Genomic DNA, 15515 nt, shown 5'->3' on the forward strand with positions numbered 1-15515 from the left:
CATTTCACCACTCAAAAAGCCCAGCTTTTTAAAAAATTGCCTCTAGAGGAGATGAATCTGAAAACTGACTTGTTTTTAGTGTGGGCGAAGAGAACAGAGATTTTGGAAGCCCACTCAAATACATTTAGGAGATGTGTCAGTAAAGTACAGCTCTACATGCTGACTGTTTTACGCGAAATCTCCTTGGCAGATGTTGCCTGCTTTGTTTTAAAACTGAAAACTGATAAACAGATTAGGAAATTATTTAAAGTGATGTTTTTTGTGTTTTGATTGAGGGTGGGAAGTGATTTTTACCACCTTACAGCAGGGATTTGGTCTCAGATAAGCAGAGCAGAAACGTTGCTACTTTCCTTTTGCAACTTATTGCTGCACAGCTGAGACTTTTATCTCTAAACTCTGCACAAATATCAGTACAGATATGGGAGCAAGGTCCTGAGCTAATTAAATCTGTAATCACTTTGTACTTTAACAACACAAACGGGGGTGAGGCTGGCATAAGATTCAGCTGGTGGTTTAAATGAGGGCCTGTGGACTATTATTATATAAGGATAACTAACTGGGTCAGAGATCTTTAGCAGTAAGATGGGTTCATGCACACCTGCAAGATGAAAGTTTTCCTCAAGGAAGCATGGGATAATAATTGAGAGAGAATTGAGAAAGAGGCTGGAAAGAACTAGATGATAGTCTTGTCAATGGTCAAGAATATAGGTGCTCTATTTTGTCTGCAGGGGTTGAAGTCAGTGGGTCTGAGAGGGGAAGGTAATAAGTTTCAGGAAGGATCCTGGGTGAGAGTGCAACCTAATGGAGAACTGAACAGCAGACAGCAGAAGTCAGTGAACACTTCAAAGGCTTTTCAATTTCAAATAAAGAGCTCATTCTGCCCTCTAGTGGGAATCTGAAAAACCTGCATCAAAATGCAATTCCCATTTGTGTCACACAGCATCCCTTTCTTCCACTTTCCTCTTAGCATGTTTCTGGGCGAATTTAGTTTTGTTTAACTATTTTTATTCATTTCCAGGTATTGTTTCTCATAAACACCAATGCAACATCATCCTTTTTGGTATACACATGCAGCAGTATTAAGTCATCATTTTGTGCCTTTCTCCCTTTCTTTGTTTAGTGTGGGAGGTTTAATTTTAAAAGATGTCTTTCAGCATCAGAAGATTTTAGTCCTGGGAAGCATTCATACACTTGTATTTTTGCTATTACAGTGGTCCCTCGTTTATTGCGGGAGTTAGCTTCCAAAAATAACCCGCGATAGGTGAAATCTGCAAAGTAGCCAACTTTTTTTTTTTTTTTTTACAATTATTATAGATATTTTAAAGCTGTAAAACCCCTCACTACACACTTTATACAGCTTTCTCAGACAGGCACGAACATTTTCCCACTTTTCTCTCTTGTTTAAACACTCTCAAAGTTCAAACCTTCATAGAAAAATAAGTCCAGTATTATAGAATGAAATCAAAGGTACCCGCGGTTGCCTTTGACGGTACAAAGCGTTTCGTCGACATTGTTGTGTTTGTTGGGGTGTGTCGGTGTGTGTGAAACTATAGCCTAAGGTTTATAATGTTAACTGGTAATTATGTGACAATGGATTTCAGGTCATGTTATAGAGAAACGGAAAAGTAATTGTTAGGATGCCTGGGTCGTTGACCCAAGGTTTTTGAGTTTATTATATTATTGATCTTTTCTAGTCTTTGGTTTCTTTGTTAGAGTTCTTTCTTATGGTTTAGGTCTCTGTGTAATCCTTAGTACATTACTCAATGAGAGTAACGTATTCTGAATACTTTGGATTACTTAATATATTATCATGCTGTTTACAACTACATGAATGTACTATTGCTGTGTGATTTATTACTATTATTAAAGGTCCGCGGCTCCGAACCGTAGTAAAGGGACCTCTGGGTAATACGTCAGGTTCATGTTGGGCTCGTAGCCGAAAAATAGCTTTACTTTGTTGTCTGGGTCAACTTTGATTGCAAGAGAGGTGAGAGACAGAGAGAGGCATTGAAAGGCTGCTCCAATAGAACTTATTGTTTCGGAGGAAAACACGAACACAGTGTACAGTCGAGTCTTAATAGCTTACTTACAACTGGGCTTTTGGCTGCAGTGGTTATTATTATATTTACATGCTTGCAGCTCCCGTTTCTGCTCGATGACAACTCGTACTTTTCTCCTTTTTCTCCCTCCGTCGCTCACAGACACATAACGGGTATGGCAGTTCATTCTCCCTGCAGCGCGGACTACACTGCCCATGAGGCTACATTCTTTAGCGCCATGCCTGTAACACTCCCCATTGCATTCATATTAAATCACAGCCATTTATTTTCCAACAGAAACACACCGCCGCTAACCAAACTGCTTGGCATAGCTTAGCACAACAACAACAACAAAAACGAGCTCTCTCACCCAGGAAACACACAGAGAGCGTCGCCCTGTAACCATGGCAACCGTAACGCTGCAGCCTGGAACAACAGAACGTAGCTGTCAAACAAAACACAAACAGTCCTGACCCGCGACAATATGAAACAGGAAAATACCGCCGTGTAATCCATTTATTTCAACAAAGTAACTGTATTCTAAAGACCACCCTTTTAAACGGTAACTGTAACGGAATACAGTTACTCATATTTTGTATTTTATATACGTAACGGCGGTACATGTATTCCGTTACTCCCCAACACTGTTAATGGATTACTTTCTTCAGCAAGTAATTAAGTAGCACACTCTTGGAATGGCCTTTTAATTAATATGTAATAAATGCTCTGGTATTTTCTGCAATGGGCTTTCTATATCCTCCAAACAAACAGTTTTTGTGTTCATTCGGGCCTTTTTCCCTAAAAGAAAGGAGGTCTTTAAGAAGATAGTAATACCACATTCAAAGCCAAGTAAAGACTAATGAAAAAATTACTTTAATTAATTTGTCTGTTGAGTCAAAAGGATAAGATTGTAATGTCCTAATATAAACAATGCATACCCTGTAATATTACAAAATAAAGTGAAAATCTCCCAGCATGTTTCAAAAATGAAAAAACAAAACAAATAGAGGGTGTGTAATAGTCAACACTATTTTATTTTCCTAAAACAACTTCAGCTGAAATGTCAAATATTAGCAAATGTTTTTTGTATTCATGCTAAAAACACTGAAATAATTGTATTTTACATATGTTTAGCATAACACTTAAAAAATGCCAAATAAAAAGTTTCTACAATTTAACAGCAGCTGCTTCTTCTTTGTCATCCTTGTATGCTTTACTTAAATACCAGCAGGTGGCTGAAATATTCGAAGCTGCATGTTTTGTTTGATTTTGATGATGTTATTCATGCTATGTTACAGATATTATTATAATACCATGTCCAACATCCAAAGTCACCTTTCTTACAGCGTTTCTTTTAACCAGATGCTACTAAACCAGAGAGGGGGATTCACACGAGTATTCATCCGTGGCATTTGCAGTTGTGTGTGCATTATTAATCCTGATCTAATGGGGCAAAATTAGACTGCTAAGGATTTGTGGTTTTCAGTTAACGAGACACAGTTTACATTTAAGCCCAACCTCGTAAGTTGGTTTCACTGATAAAAATTGCCATTACAGTTGCATGAAGCCTACTGGTTACATAAACAAAACATAAACTAAAATTATTTTCATTTTAAGGAATAGATACTGACTCTTGGAAGCCCATTTTATTTCCTGTTTTCTGTCCTTTTCTGGATGTTGTTTTCCTAGCAACAGTGCTGCTAAAGGTGAAGAGGTGGGAGTTTGATTAACTGCAAGTATTGGAGGGGGGGGGGGGGTCTGGGGTGATGGAGGTTCCCAATTACTTTCCTGGCTGCATGGAGAAGAGGAGGTCAAGACCCCTTTTCAGCTAACTTATAAGTGTGAGTGGTTTGCCCTTGGCCTGGGCCTATACAGCTCCAAACTTGGCAGTTGTGAATTAAGTGACATAACTGTTTGGCACTGGACTGAATAAAATCCACTGACCACTTCCTAGCGGATTTTATTCAGCAGATACAAAAGTAGCAGGGCAAATGAGCTCTTAAATAAAAGGCCATGGGTTAAAGTCTCATGGTGACTGAAGCACTCATCTAACTTGAAGTAACAAGATGAAAATAGAATCCAAACTCGCTATAAAGGTTTGCATGAGACACTTCTTTCTTTTTATACATGATTAACTCCTGGAGATTAACCTATATATAAGTGTTACATCCCACCGGAGGATGTTGGTTTTCTTCTCTCAACTAACTCCTTATGTTTTGTCTAGGCTCCACCTCCTCTGTCCTGATTGGATGCTGCTCAGAGTCCAGATAATTGTTAATCAGAATACTTAAGGCCTGTGGAGCTGTGGAGCTGTGCCCTCTGGACATTTTGGTTGCCATTGTGCCTTTGTGACTTGTATGTGCATTTTTTTGTTTTCATGTTCAGATTGCTTGTAGGGGAGAGCTGCCTTTTGTTTTGACACCCTGTTTTCTCCTGTTTATGTGTTGTTATGGTTATAGGTTGTATATTTGGTTTTCTTTGGAGTTAGGTAAGTTTCTTTTATTTTCACATCAGGGATGTTTTGTTTGTTATGTTGGCCTTGGCTCTCCCTGAAGTTATACCTGAGTCTGAACCCAATTCCATCACTAGCATTAAATAAACTTTTTTTTAAACTACCATCTTGGCTCCTCCTTCACTATCCACCTTTATGTTTGTCCCTTCAAACCCCCTAGACTAGCCAGGGGATGTAACAATAAGAATGAAAATGAATGAAACTTTTCAAAGACTGTCAGCGGACTTTAAGCCATTAGTAACAGAAGACTAATAAAAAAATATACTTTCATTTGATTGGTGAGTCAAAAGGGTAAGAGTGTGAAGTCCATATAAATGTGAAGTGTAATTTTTCTGAACAACATGACCAACTAAAATATATACTGAGGGAAAACATTTACATTTACAAAAAAGAACAGAAAAGCAAAATAAAGTTATTAAGAAATAGCCAGTGGTCAATAGTAAGAATTATTTTCTCAGAACTTAAACTCAAATATAATCAAATCCGTTTTGTACATTTGTTTTTTAATCTTTACTTTAAAAATTCGTCAGTTTTGTAAATTACTGAAAAAAATATAGTGATTAGTTGATTTTCTTTTAAACAGATCAAATTGTTCCTGTACGCTATAGGTTGAATTGTGTGTCAATCAAATAAATAAGGCGGTGCTCTCATTGGATAGTAGAAACGCCTTAAAAACATATCTTTGGTGTGATTGGACAGAATTGACATGGCAACAAGATGCGTGGTGATGCAAATTGGTGACATTTCTGCCCCCATAAGGCTACTAGCTTTTGGGCTCTCTACCAGCTAGCTAATGCAAACAAAGCGGCCAGTAAGGGGTTTGTGTGTGTGTTTGTGCGGCCATCTCTCTGCTATTAGCTATCCTAATACCCAACACAAAACCCTCTTTATTTATAAATCTTCTCATTTCTTCTTTGGTAGTCATACAACAATACAAAACTGAAGTTGCTTTGGTGAAGGTAAGACATTTCTTTCCTTTACACGACCGCACTGGTTTATCCAAAATGGCTTCTGCTAGCTAGTAAGCTAAAATTGAAACGTCTACCAACAGCTTGCTTAAGCTAACTATAGCATATTAGCTTAAGAGCCGGTGGATAGCCTAGCTTGCAGATGTCTCGGCTAATTTAAATAAATGGCGTCGTCCTTTAGCTACTCCGACTAAAACTTAAAAGTACACAAACGTGTTAATGGGTCCGCTAAATGATTAAATTCACGAGTCCCACCACACAGATTCAGCCAAGTTCGCTTCAACACTCGTATGAAATCTATATAAGTAATCCCAGCAAGGGATGGGATGGCGACACGAAGAGTCGGCTGTAAACGTTAGCCAGCCATGCTTGCCCTGCCCTGTTTCACTGCAACAACGGTGCAGCGCTGGGTATGCAGACTGGTCCTCTTTCCGATCTATAGCAGCAAAGCAACAGAAAGCACCAACTGTGGAGAGCCAGTGTAACCCCAAGCATCTATTTCCACGTAGCGTCACGCTTCTGATTTAACACTTGGTAAATTGTAGAAAACTATAATGTTCAAACACAGTTTATGAAAAAATTCTAAAAATCTTAGCAATGTCGTGACGTAGTCTATGGCTTTAGAGACTCACCAGGCTAGCTAATTAGGTTAGCCAGTTAGCTGACGCACCTTTGCTTTGTTGTAGCCAAGCAAAGACCTGCACAAATGTCTACATTTTGACATTTAATATCGTTTTGTCATGCCAGTTAATCAGTGTTCAGCAAACACATCTGTAGTGGGTTCGTGTATAACTTGCTTAAGTAAAGAGGCAGGTTTATGTTATTTATTTTTATTTATTCTTTTTCTGTGAGTGGCTGGGCCTCGGAAGACCTAGTCACGGAATTGTTTATCAGTCGTGTAAATGTCTTTGGGGTTTTTTTTTTTGTTTTTTTTTTAACCTAATTGCGTCCTGTTTAACGTTTCTCTAATCGTGTAGTCTGTGCCTGTCTTGTTTTCCCAGAGCCCCTATAGTGGCTAATTGCATTCCCTTCTCTCTTCCTCAGCACCGTTTTCCCCATCCCTTCCTATTCTTCTTATTCTTTTGAGTATTCTTCATTGTCAAGCCGCCAAAGTGGAGAGTGTGATTGCAGAAGGGGGTGCTTCTCGTTTCAGGTAATAAGTCATGGCCTGTACAGGAAATGCCAACATGGAATTTTCTTTTTCTCTCCATAGTTAGCCCCCTGCTAGCATTTTGAGCAGGAACTTCCGGCCTATAGAACAAAGCAGGATGTGGGAAGGCTCAAAATGGCTGTCAGGCAATTCTTTGTGAGACCTTTTGAAAAAGGGGGTTGGGTATACAGACTGATCCTTGAAAGGGTTTCTGTCCTATTGGTTGGATGTTGGTAAAGGCAGCACATCTGCAGGCAGAGGTAGCCAAAGTTACAGTCATTCCTCACTTGAGTAGAGGTACAGATACTTGACTGAGGTAACGGGAAAAGTAAGGTCTTTTGTATGAATAAATTTGTTTGTTTTTGCAAAGGAAGCTGAACCTCATGTGTTAATATAATGATAATAATAAAACTATTTTTAAGTCACACGAATAGAAACAATTGTTCAAACTTAATGGTAATGAAAGATTGAGCATCTGTTGTGTAGAACCCAAGCAGAGTAAAAACTAAAAGAATTTTATAAAAACTGCCTAGCTGCTGTTGCTTGCATTGTAGATGGATGCTGCCTCCACATCTAAACAGAGAAAGGAGTACGGTTGGGATTTGGCAGTTGTAGATCATCTGTAGTGGTGGAGAGTGGGGGGTATGACTTAGAAATGTCACATTAATGTCTGTCGTGACCACTAGTAGATTTTGTGTGCATGCTGTGATCAGCTGGCTTGCGTTAAACAGCAAAGCAGATGTTAACACGGATTGTCACGGCTAATTTCCAGCACCTAGGCAATAAAAAGGTGGAATTCAGTGAGTGAATCAAAATGATTGTAACTGAAGTTAATTCCGGCTAAATATAGTGTAACATGACATTGTCCTTTCAGAGTTTATATCTGACAAATATCTGTTCATTAAAAAAACCTAATTAATTGTCATACTTTGACACAAAATCTTTAAAATTTCCCTCTCAAATGTCACAAAGTACTCCTTAACTTTAGAAATAACCTTCTTCTTTCTTTGTCTCTGAGCGGCTTCATTGCTCCTTCTTTTAGCTCCTTGGGAAATAAAGTAGCTGTACCTTTAGCTAGCAGACAGACAGTGAGAAAAACTGCACAGTGACAGTTTTGCTGATACTGTGTTTGCTGATATTTGTTCATTTAAACGTTGCAGTTCCAGATCATTCTGCCCCACTCAGGGGTTACCCTGAGTGTGGAGCTATACATTATATTTTTGTCTCTCCTCATGTACAATAAGCACCAGTGATGGATACACCAATAGCATTGTCTTTTCATCCTATTGGTGTTAATTTAGTTCTATTTAAGTAGAAGCTGTTTTGGAAATATGAACTACCAATGTTTCAGAAAAGAACAGACCTAAATAATTTAAGTCAAAATGGCAGCAACAACAACAAAATAATAATGCAATAATGGGTTAATTTGCTGAGCAACTTCTGAATGCAATCCACATAAATTAAGTAGAAGGAAACTGAATTCAATCCAACAGTCCAACAGAAAAGTAAGGGCTATACCAGAGAACTGCATTTTTACCAAGCTGACTTTACATTTGGAGTTAACCTTTCTTCTTACAGATGGATTGCATTTGTCATGCAATTCATAAACATAACAATTCTTTGTCAGCAAACACAAACTGTTACTGGCTCTCAGTGTGTTCTTTAGTGCAACTGAAGGTTGAATGAAAAAGCACACTAGTGCTGCATGAATTTTAAGTGTTCCACTGTGTTGTTTACTTCTGCAGTGCTTCTTCGGGGGGAGGAGGTGGTAGGGGTGCACCTCAGCACTATCCCAAGACTGTCGGCAACAGGTTTGTATGTGTACTTAATATGTGATAAACTAATTGGTTGTAATAAGGAATCAGTAGGTACTATTCATTCCCCCTGTGTGGAAGAGATTCACTAGAAAATATTGATTACCCTGATGTCATGCAACATAATAGCTGCAGATTGCCCAAACGTGTTTACCATTCTGAGAGGCCTGAGATCACTTTACAACAAAGGATTTTTAAAAAGTATTTAACAAGTTGGCAATGCATTAACACTTGTGTTGACCATTTAAAAATATTTTTGACTCCTTTTAGTGAGAGGCTTATTTTTATCCATCCATCCATCTTCTTTTTCCGCTTTATCTGGGGCCGGGTTGCGGGGGCAGCAGTCTAAGCAGAGAAGCCCAAACCTCCCTCTCTCCAGCCACCTCTTCTAGCTTATCTGGGGGAACACAAAGGCCAGCTGAGATATATAATCTCTACAGCGTATCCTGGGTCTGCCCCGGGGCCTCCTCCTGGTGGGACATGCCCGGAACACCTCACCCAGGAGGCAGCCTTGTCAGATGCCTGAACCACCTCAGCTGGCTCCTTTCGATGTGGAGGAGCAGCGGCTCTACTCTGAGCCTCTCCTGGATGGCTGAACTTCTCACCCTATCTCTAAGGGTGATCACAAAATAAGGGATATCACGAAACAAATTCCCCCTATTTAAGTGCCTTAAAGGCACTTAAATAGGGGAACCCCTCCACCACCTTATTGTGGTGGAGGGGTTTGTATGTCCCAGGGATCCCAGGGTCTATGTTGTCCAGGGGCTTTTGCCCCCTGGTAGGGTTTCCCATGGCAAATTGGTCCTGGGTGAGGGATCAGACAAAAAGCGTTTCAGAAGACCATTATGAGGAAAACATCGAGGGAACAGTTTACCCTTCCCGGGATAGGGTTACCGGGGCCCCGCCCTGGAGCCAGGCCCGGGGAGGGTGCCCGAGGGCGAGCGTCTGGTGGCCGGGCCTTAGTCCATGGGGGCCGGCCGGGTACAGCCTGAAAAGGGGACATGGGCCCATCCTCCCGCAGGCCCACCACCCGCAGGAGGTGCCGTAGGGGGCGGGTGCATTGTGTGCCGGGCAGCGGCCACGAGCCGGAGGCCCTGGCAGACTGATCCCCGGCTACCAAGACTTATTTTTATTTAACACCTAATTTTAATTATTGCTGCTCTGCTGCATGCTTTTGAGGGGTCAGATAGACCTGCGGGGATCACTGTTGTGATGAGTGTGTGGTATTAAGCTCTATGCTTGAACAATTGCGCATTTCTCTTTACCCACCACAAATTGAGATTCTGTGCCAGTATACTCAATCTCTTGCTCTGTATTTCTACAGCGAGTTCCTGGGGAAAACCCCAGGGCAAAGCGTTCAGAGATGGGTTCCTTCACGAAGCACTAGACGAGATGTCAACTCCAGCAACGAAAAAGAGCGACACGATGCAATCTTCAGGAAAGTGAGGGGGTAAGGTTCAACTCCCGATGCATATTTAAAGGGTTGACTGAGAGAGAGATTTTTTTATTTATTTATTTTTTTAATTGCTACTTAACCCATTTCAGTTGTGCTCAGACTAAACAACTAAACAAATTCATCTAAACAGACCAGTGTTTGGATGCCACAGTAAACCTGTCTGTGAATCAAGTTTAATCTTCATCCAAATTATACTTTTGTTTTGTGCAGACCTCTGTGGAATCTGTTAAATACCAGCTTAAGAGTTAAGATTAATTTATTTATTATTGGTATTGATTTATTTTGTTTTGCGGCTCATTGTTTACTGTGGTGATGAATAGGTAAGATGGAGGCAGGAGTTTCCATGGGCTGCGTGTGAATGAGAGTGAGAGAGATGTGCTAGTGAGGAAGAGAGTGCTGGCAGGGTGGAGTTGACTCTCAGGTGTGATTTGTGACAAAAGCATAGAAGCAAGAGTGAAAGTGAAGATTTACAAGACGTAAGACCTGCTATGATGGTTTGGAGTCAGCGATACTAAGAAAAGAGACAGGAGCCTGAGTTAGTTGGCAGAGCTGAAGATGTTATGGTTTCCATTGGAAGTGACCAGTTTGGCCAAGATTAGAGAGGAGTACATCAGAGGGACAGCTGGATAGGCAAGGCTGAGATGGTTTGGATATGTGCAGAGGAGGGTGGGTGGATATATTGAACAAAGATTTGTGGGTGTAGTGAAGGAGGACATGCTGCCGGATGGTGTGATGGAGGATGCTAGGGATAGGGTGAGATGAAGGCTGATGATCTGCTGTGGCAATCCATGAAGGGACTTACCAAAAGAAGATAATTTTGGTTTTCATTAAGGTGTTTATACCTCTTATTGAGATTATTCCAACTTGATTAGAAATAAAGTATTGAATTTTGTAGGGCTGGAGTCACTTACATGGCATGTGTTTTGCTAAAGGCACTTAAGCTCTGTTTTGTATGTATCAGGAGATGTTCACAAGTACAAAAGATCGGGTGACAGTGTTTCCTGTGGCAATCTAAGCTTGCTAGTGTTGACCACAGAAGGCTCAGGATCTGAGCTCAGGATTTCTATGTAATTTTTTTACTTGTTGTTGTGTTTTGTTTTGTTTTTCCCCTTAAAATAAACAGAACCTTCTTGGCAATATCACATGCCTACTTTTTGGTCTTGGGCAATTATTATATCCAATCATTTAATCCTTAAAATCCAATAAGTGTTCAGATTCTAATATTTAGTCTTGCTACTTCTCTTTCTTTCTTTTTTTTCCTTTTCTTTTGTTAGCATACTCAACAAACTCACGCCTGAGAAGTTTGACAAGCTATGCCTTGAGCTCCTGAATGTGGGCGTAGATTCAAAACTCGTCCTTAAAGGAATCATCTTGCTGGTAAGCACTTATCTGTATTCTTTGGAACGGAGCTAAATGGAAATGTATGCATCTATACTTGGCCGGCTGCTCTGAGTGATTCATACACTACGTGCTTTAATGACCTCCCTGGTTTTGTTTCTGCGTTTCAGATTGTAGACAAAGCCTTAGAAGAGCCGAAATATAGCTCGCTCTATGCTCAGCTATGTCTGCGCTTGGCAGAGGACGCACCAAACTTTGATGGCACTTCACCTGATATCCAGACACCCCAAAAGCAGAGCACAGTGAGTCTCACTGATGTTCTGCTGCAAAATATTCGTTTCAGTCTGTGATACAGCAAAGTTTTTCTGTTTGTGACCTTGATGTTTTATTAGGCCTGCTCAACACAGTTTAAAGTCATTAGGAACACTTTACTTTTGAAAAGGATAATTTTTTTTTAATGATTATTGTTTTTAAAATCCCCATTTATTCAGATTAAAAAAGCAAGTCCTAACACTTTTTGTTAACCTTTATGGAAATGCCTTGAATTCATTTTTTTAACTGTTCAAACATTGGGTTTTGTCTGGTTTTTGTAGACCTTCAGAAGACTGCTGATTTCCAAGCTTCAAGATGAATTTGAGAACCGCACCAGAAATGTTGAAAGTAAGTCCGTTTGTCTTTGTGAATCTCCCAAGAGGTCCTCGTGGTGTAGTTAGTTACATAACCTTTTTGTTGCTTACCTCTGATAATCTTTTCGCCTCAGTCTATGACAAACATGACAACCCTCTTACTTCGGAGGAGGAGGAGCAGCGTGCCATTGCCAAGATCAAGATGCTTGGCAACATTAAATTCATCGGGGAACTTGGCAAACTCGACCTCATCCATGAATCTATCCTTCATAAATGCATCAAGACAGTATGGATTTTTTTTGTGTTTAATAATCTTATCTTTTAATTCTGGTGTTCTTATTTGCAAGATAAACCATAAAATAGATCCATTACATATTACATGACAATTCTCCCTTGTTTCCGCTCTGAAGCTTCTGGAAAAGAAGAAGAGAGTCCAGCTCAAGGATATGGGGGAGGATCTGGAATGCCTCTGTCAGATAATGAGAACAGTGGGGCCGAGACTCGACCATGAGAAAGCAAAGGTGACAGCTTTCATAAACTATAGGTGTTTGGAGAGGCTGTGTATAGGCTTAAGGTATAAACACAACATCTCAATTCAACACTTTTTTTTAAATTTATTTATTAAAAATGACTGTGTAACTAACATTCATAGGTCACCAAGTTGAATCATTAGTTTGTTAAATGCAAGCAAAGTAGGTGCATTTATTGTTTTTACTCCATCATCAGACAGAACCGTGAAGGCAATTGACCCAGCCAGTGTTGATATAAAATCAGCTCTAAAACTTTATTTACAAACTGCTCTTTGCTCACTTCCTTTTTCTCTCTCTCTCTCCATTCTGTCATCAGTCTTTAATGGATCAGTACTTTGGCCGTATGCGATCCTTAATGAACAACAAGGAGTTGCCCGCTAGGATCCGCTTCCTGCTGCAAGATACAGTGGAACTTCGAGAAAACAACTGGGTCCCCCGCAAGGCTTTCATCGACAACGGACCAAAGACAATTAACCAGATCCGTCAAGATGCAGTGAAGGCGAGTCCATTATTTAAGGGTTCAGTTCATTCTGTTTACGTTTCTGTACATTAGCAAGGAGTCCCTTGTGATAAATGTGATGCGAGAAGTAAGCAGACAGTTAAAGGTTTCCACTCTGAAATGTGTTTAATTTGGTTCAGAGTTTTCAATTGTTAATATTGAATTTGAATTCTGGACTGTGGCACAGTTATTGACTGATTCTGTCATGCATGTTGTTGTAGGATTTGGGTGTTTTCATCCCAGCACCCATGTCTCAGGGGATGAGGATGGACTTCTTCCTGGAAAGCCCTTTCATGCCCAGCAGAATGAAACTGGACAGGGAGACTCTTGGGGGTTTGGCTGACATGTTTGGACAGATGCCAGGTGTGTTTTGTTCCTGTATCATGTGTGCCTGTGCACTTCCTTTCTTGTTTTTGTTGTACGAGGCCATCTTAAAACATCTTTGTTCTCTCAGGCAGTGGGATTGGAACTGGCCCGGGGGTTATTCAGGACAGGTACTCGCCTACTATGGGACGCCATCGCACCAACCCACTCTTCAATGGCCACGGTGGCCACATTGCCCCTCCACCTCAGTCACAGTTTGACATGGGGCCCAAGTCTTTTGTTAAGTCCAACCAGGTAGCCTGCTTTTGAAGGTTTACATTAGTTTAGTCTTAAGGTTCTCCAGGTTAAAGTTGTGTGGAAATGGGGAAACAAATTATAGAACCTGTTTAGCTGCTTTTGACTGTCTTTGATCATTTGAGTCTTTTTGCCTGTGTGACTACTTATAGGTTCAGAACCAGCATTTCCTCAACCAGAACCAGAACCACATGGCCCAGCAGCAGGTCCAGTCCAAGGACATGCCTCCACGATTCAGCAAGAAAGGACAGCTCAATGCTGACGAGGTAAGTAGCTCCTAGCTTGGCTGAGTTAAATGTTGCCAAAAACTGTTTTTTTTTTTTTTTTGTTTTTTTGTGTCATACTAAAAAATGATTTAACAAAGTTAAAACATCAAATGTTTTACACTAGCCTGTAAAGGCTGCATTCTGCTCTAAATGTCCTGTGTTGAGTCGTGATGCCCAGTGATTATAAAAAGACGCGTTATTCTGAGGAATCCAACCTGCTGCTAGTCTTTCTTTTACTATCGTCTCTGTCTTTAATCTCCTCTTTTCTGTCCCTCCTCCACTTCTCTTTTTATTCAAACTGGCAACAGGGTCCGCTGACTGCGATTATGAGATATGAGGGCATTTTATTTATAGCTGATATGGAACTTGAGTTGTTTTTGTTAAATACAAAGACTAATACTATTGTCTCCTTTGTTCATGATGCATCATGGCCCCACAGATCAGCCTCAGGCCTGCTCAGTCATTCCTCCTCAATAAGAACCAGGTGCCCAAGCTCCAGCCCCAGATCCCGACCATGATGCCTCCCAGTGCCCAACCCCCACGCACTCAGACTCCCCCTCTGGGACAGGTATGAGAGTGTCTACTTGTTTGTCAGTGAGTTAATCTAAGAGAACCGTTGGTGAGTTTAAAAAAACAAGAAAAACAACAACAACAACAAAACTGGTTGTTGTACAACTAGCATATAAACAGCAAACATTAAATCACAGATTAAAGTGTCGTTTTGTTGGAGAGCTGTATCTGTGAACTCAAATACATGACTTTTGGCCTCAGCCTCCACAGCTTGGCCTGAAGACCAACCCTCCACCTATTCAAGAGAAACCGCAGAAGACTAACAAGAAACCACCTCCTGCAAAGGAGGAGCTTCTTAAAATGACGGTAGGGAGAACAGTTTCTGTCACATAAGCATATGTTCCAGGCTGAAGCAACACTTAACAATCATGTAAAATCCTCATGAATAAAAAGCTTTACCACAGCATACTCACAATTGAATTAAAACTGCAGGTCAGATTTCCAAAAGGTTTGCTACACTGTCTTCTGAAAGTCTTTGCTGTAACCATAACAGCAAAGCAGTTCACTTATAAATATTGGTAAGCCTCCCTGTTTAGCAGTTTCTATTCATCACTGGTGAAATATAAAAGTGGCAAAATATATTTATGTACACTTTAGTAGCAAGCAGATTATCTTGCAGTACACCAAAAAGATGAATGAGACTTGAAGCATTTTACGTCCTCAGCATGTGCATACAGAGTAGATGGGACCACAAGACCTACAGATGAGTTTGTTATGCTGGGTGATCAGAGTGACCACGGTTCAGTTCTGTTCATGTGCTTGTCTACTCCGTTTAGGAGGCAATCATGACTGAGTACTTGAACACTAAGAACCTGACTGAGGCTGTGAGCGGCGTGAGAGAGATGAAGGCTCCAAAGCATTTCCTGCCAGAGATGCTCAGTAAGATCATCGTGTGCTCCCTGGATTGTCCTGATGAGGACAAAGAGCACGCCAGCACTCTGATTCACACGCTCCGCACTGAGGGCCTCATCACTGGGGAGAACTTCATGCAGGTACGTCTGCTGTTCATTCAGTATTGGAGAGCATTTCTGTGTGTGAGCACAAACACATTCAGTACGTTTAAAGACAAGAAAAGCTCTTTTATTATTTCACAATTATTTCACTGAGATTGATGTAATTATTTGTGACT

General features: G+C 40.5%; 1 protein-coding gene and 1 non-coding gene across 2 annotated transcripts in view; both read left to right on the plus strand.

Moving 5' to 3' along the window:
- Positions 1 to 15515, plus strand: part of eif4g2b (eukaryotic translation initiation factor 4, gamma 2b) — a 34156-nt gene that overhangs the window by 15034 nt on the left and 3607 nt on the right. The window contains exons 2-16 of the mRNA XM_087844615.1: positions 6564 to 6672; positions 8415 to 8480; positions 9808 to 9933; positions 11214 to 11316; positions 11448 to 11579; positions 11871 to 11937; positions 12038 to 12189; positions 12314 to 12424; positions 12750 to 12932; positions 13154 to 13295; positions 13387 to 13550; positions 13703 to 13816; positions 14256 to 14384; positions 14588 to 14692; positions 15163 to 15378. Of these exons, the coding sequence (XP_087700741.1) occupies positions 6564 to 6672; positions 8415 to 8480; positions 9808 to 9933; positions 11214 to 11316; positions 11448 to 11579; positions 11871 to 11937; positions 12038 to 12189; positions 12314 to 12424; positions 12750 to 12932; positions 13154 to 13295; positions 13387 to 13550; positions 13703 to 13816; positions 14256 to 14384; positions 14588 to 14692; positions 15163 to 15378 (1919 nt within the window). The remainder of the gene's footprint in view (positions 1 to 6563; positions 6673 to 8414; positions 8481 to 9807; positions 9934 to 11213; positions 11317 to 11447; positions 11580 to 11870; positions 11938 to 12037; positions 12190 to 12313; positions 12425 to 12749; positions 12933 to 13153; positions 13296 to 13386; positions 13551 to 13702; positions 13817 to 14255; positions 14385 to 14587; positions 14693 to 15162; positions 15379 to 15515) is intronic.
- On the plus strand, positions 13987 to 14159 carry LOC118456023 (small nucleolar RNA SNORD97). Its single transcript, XR_004844325.2, has one exon. It is a non-coding gene; the product is annotated as a small nucleolar RNA SNORD97 (small nucleolar RNA).

This window comes from Neolamprologus brichardi, chromosome 7 (assembly GCF_056152115.1).
Source record: "Neolamprologus brichardi isolate AB-2024 chromosome 7, ASM5615211v1, whole genome shotgun sequence".
NCBI classification, from domain to species: domain Eukaryota; kingdom Metazoa; phylum Chordata; class Actinopteri; order Cichliformes; family Cichlidae; genus Neolamprologus; species Neolamprologus brichardi.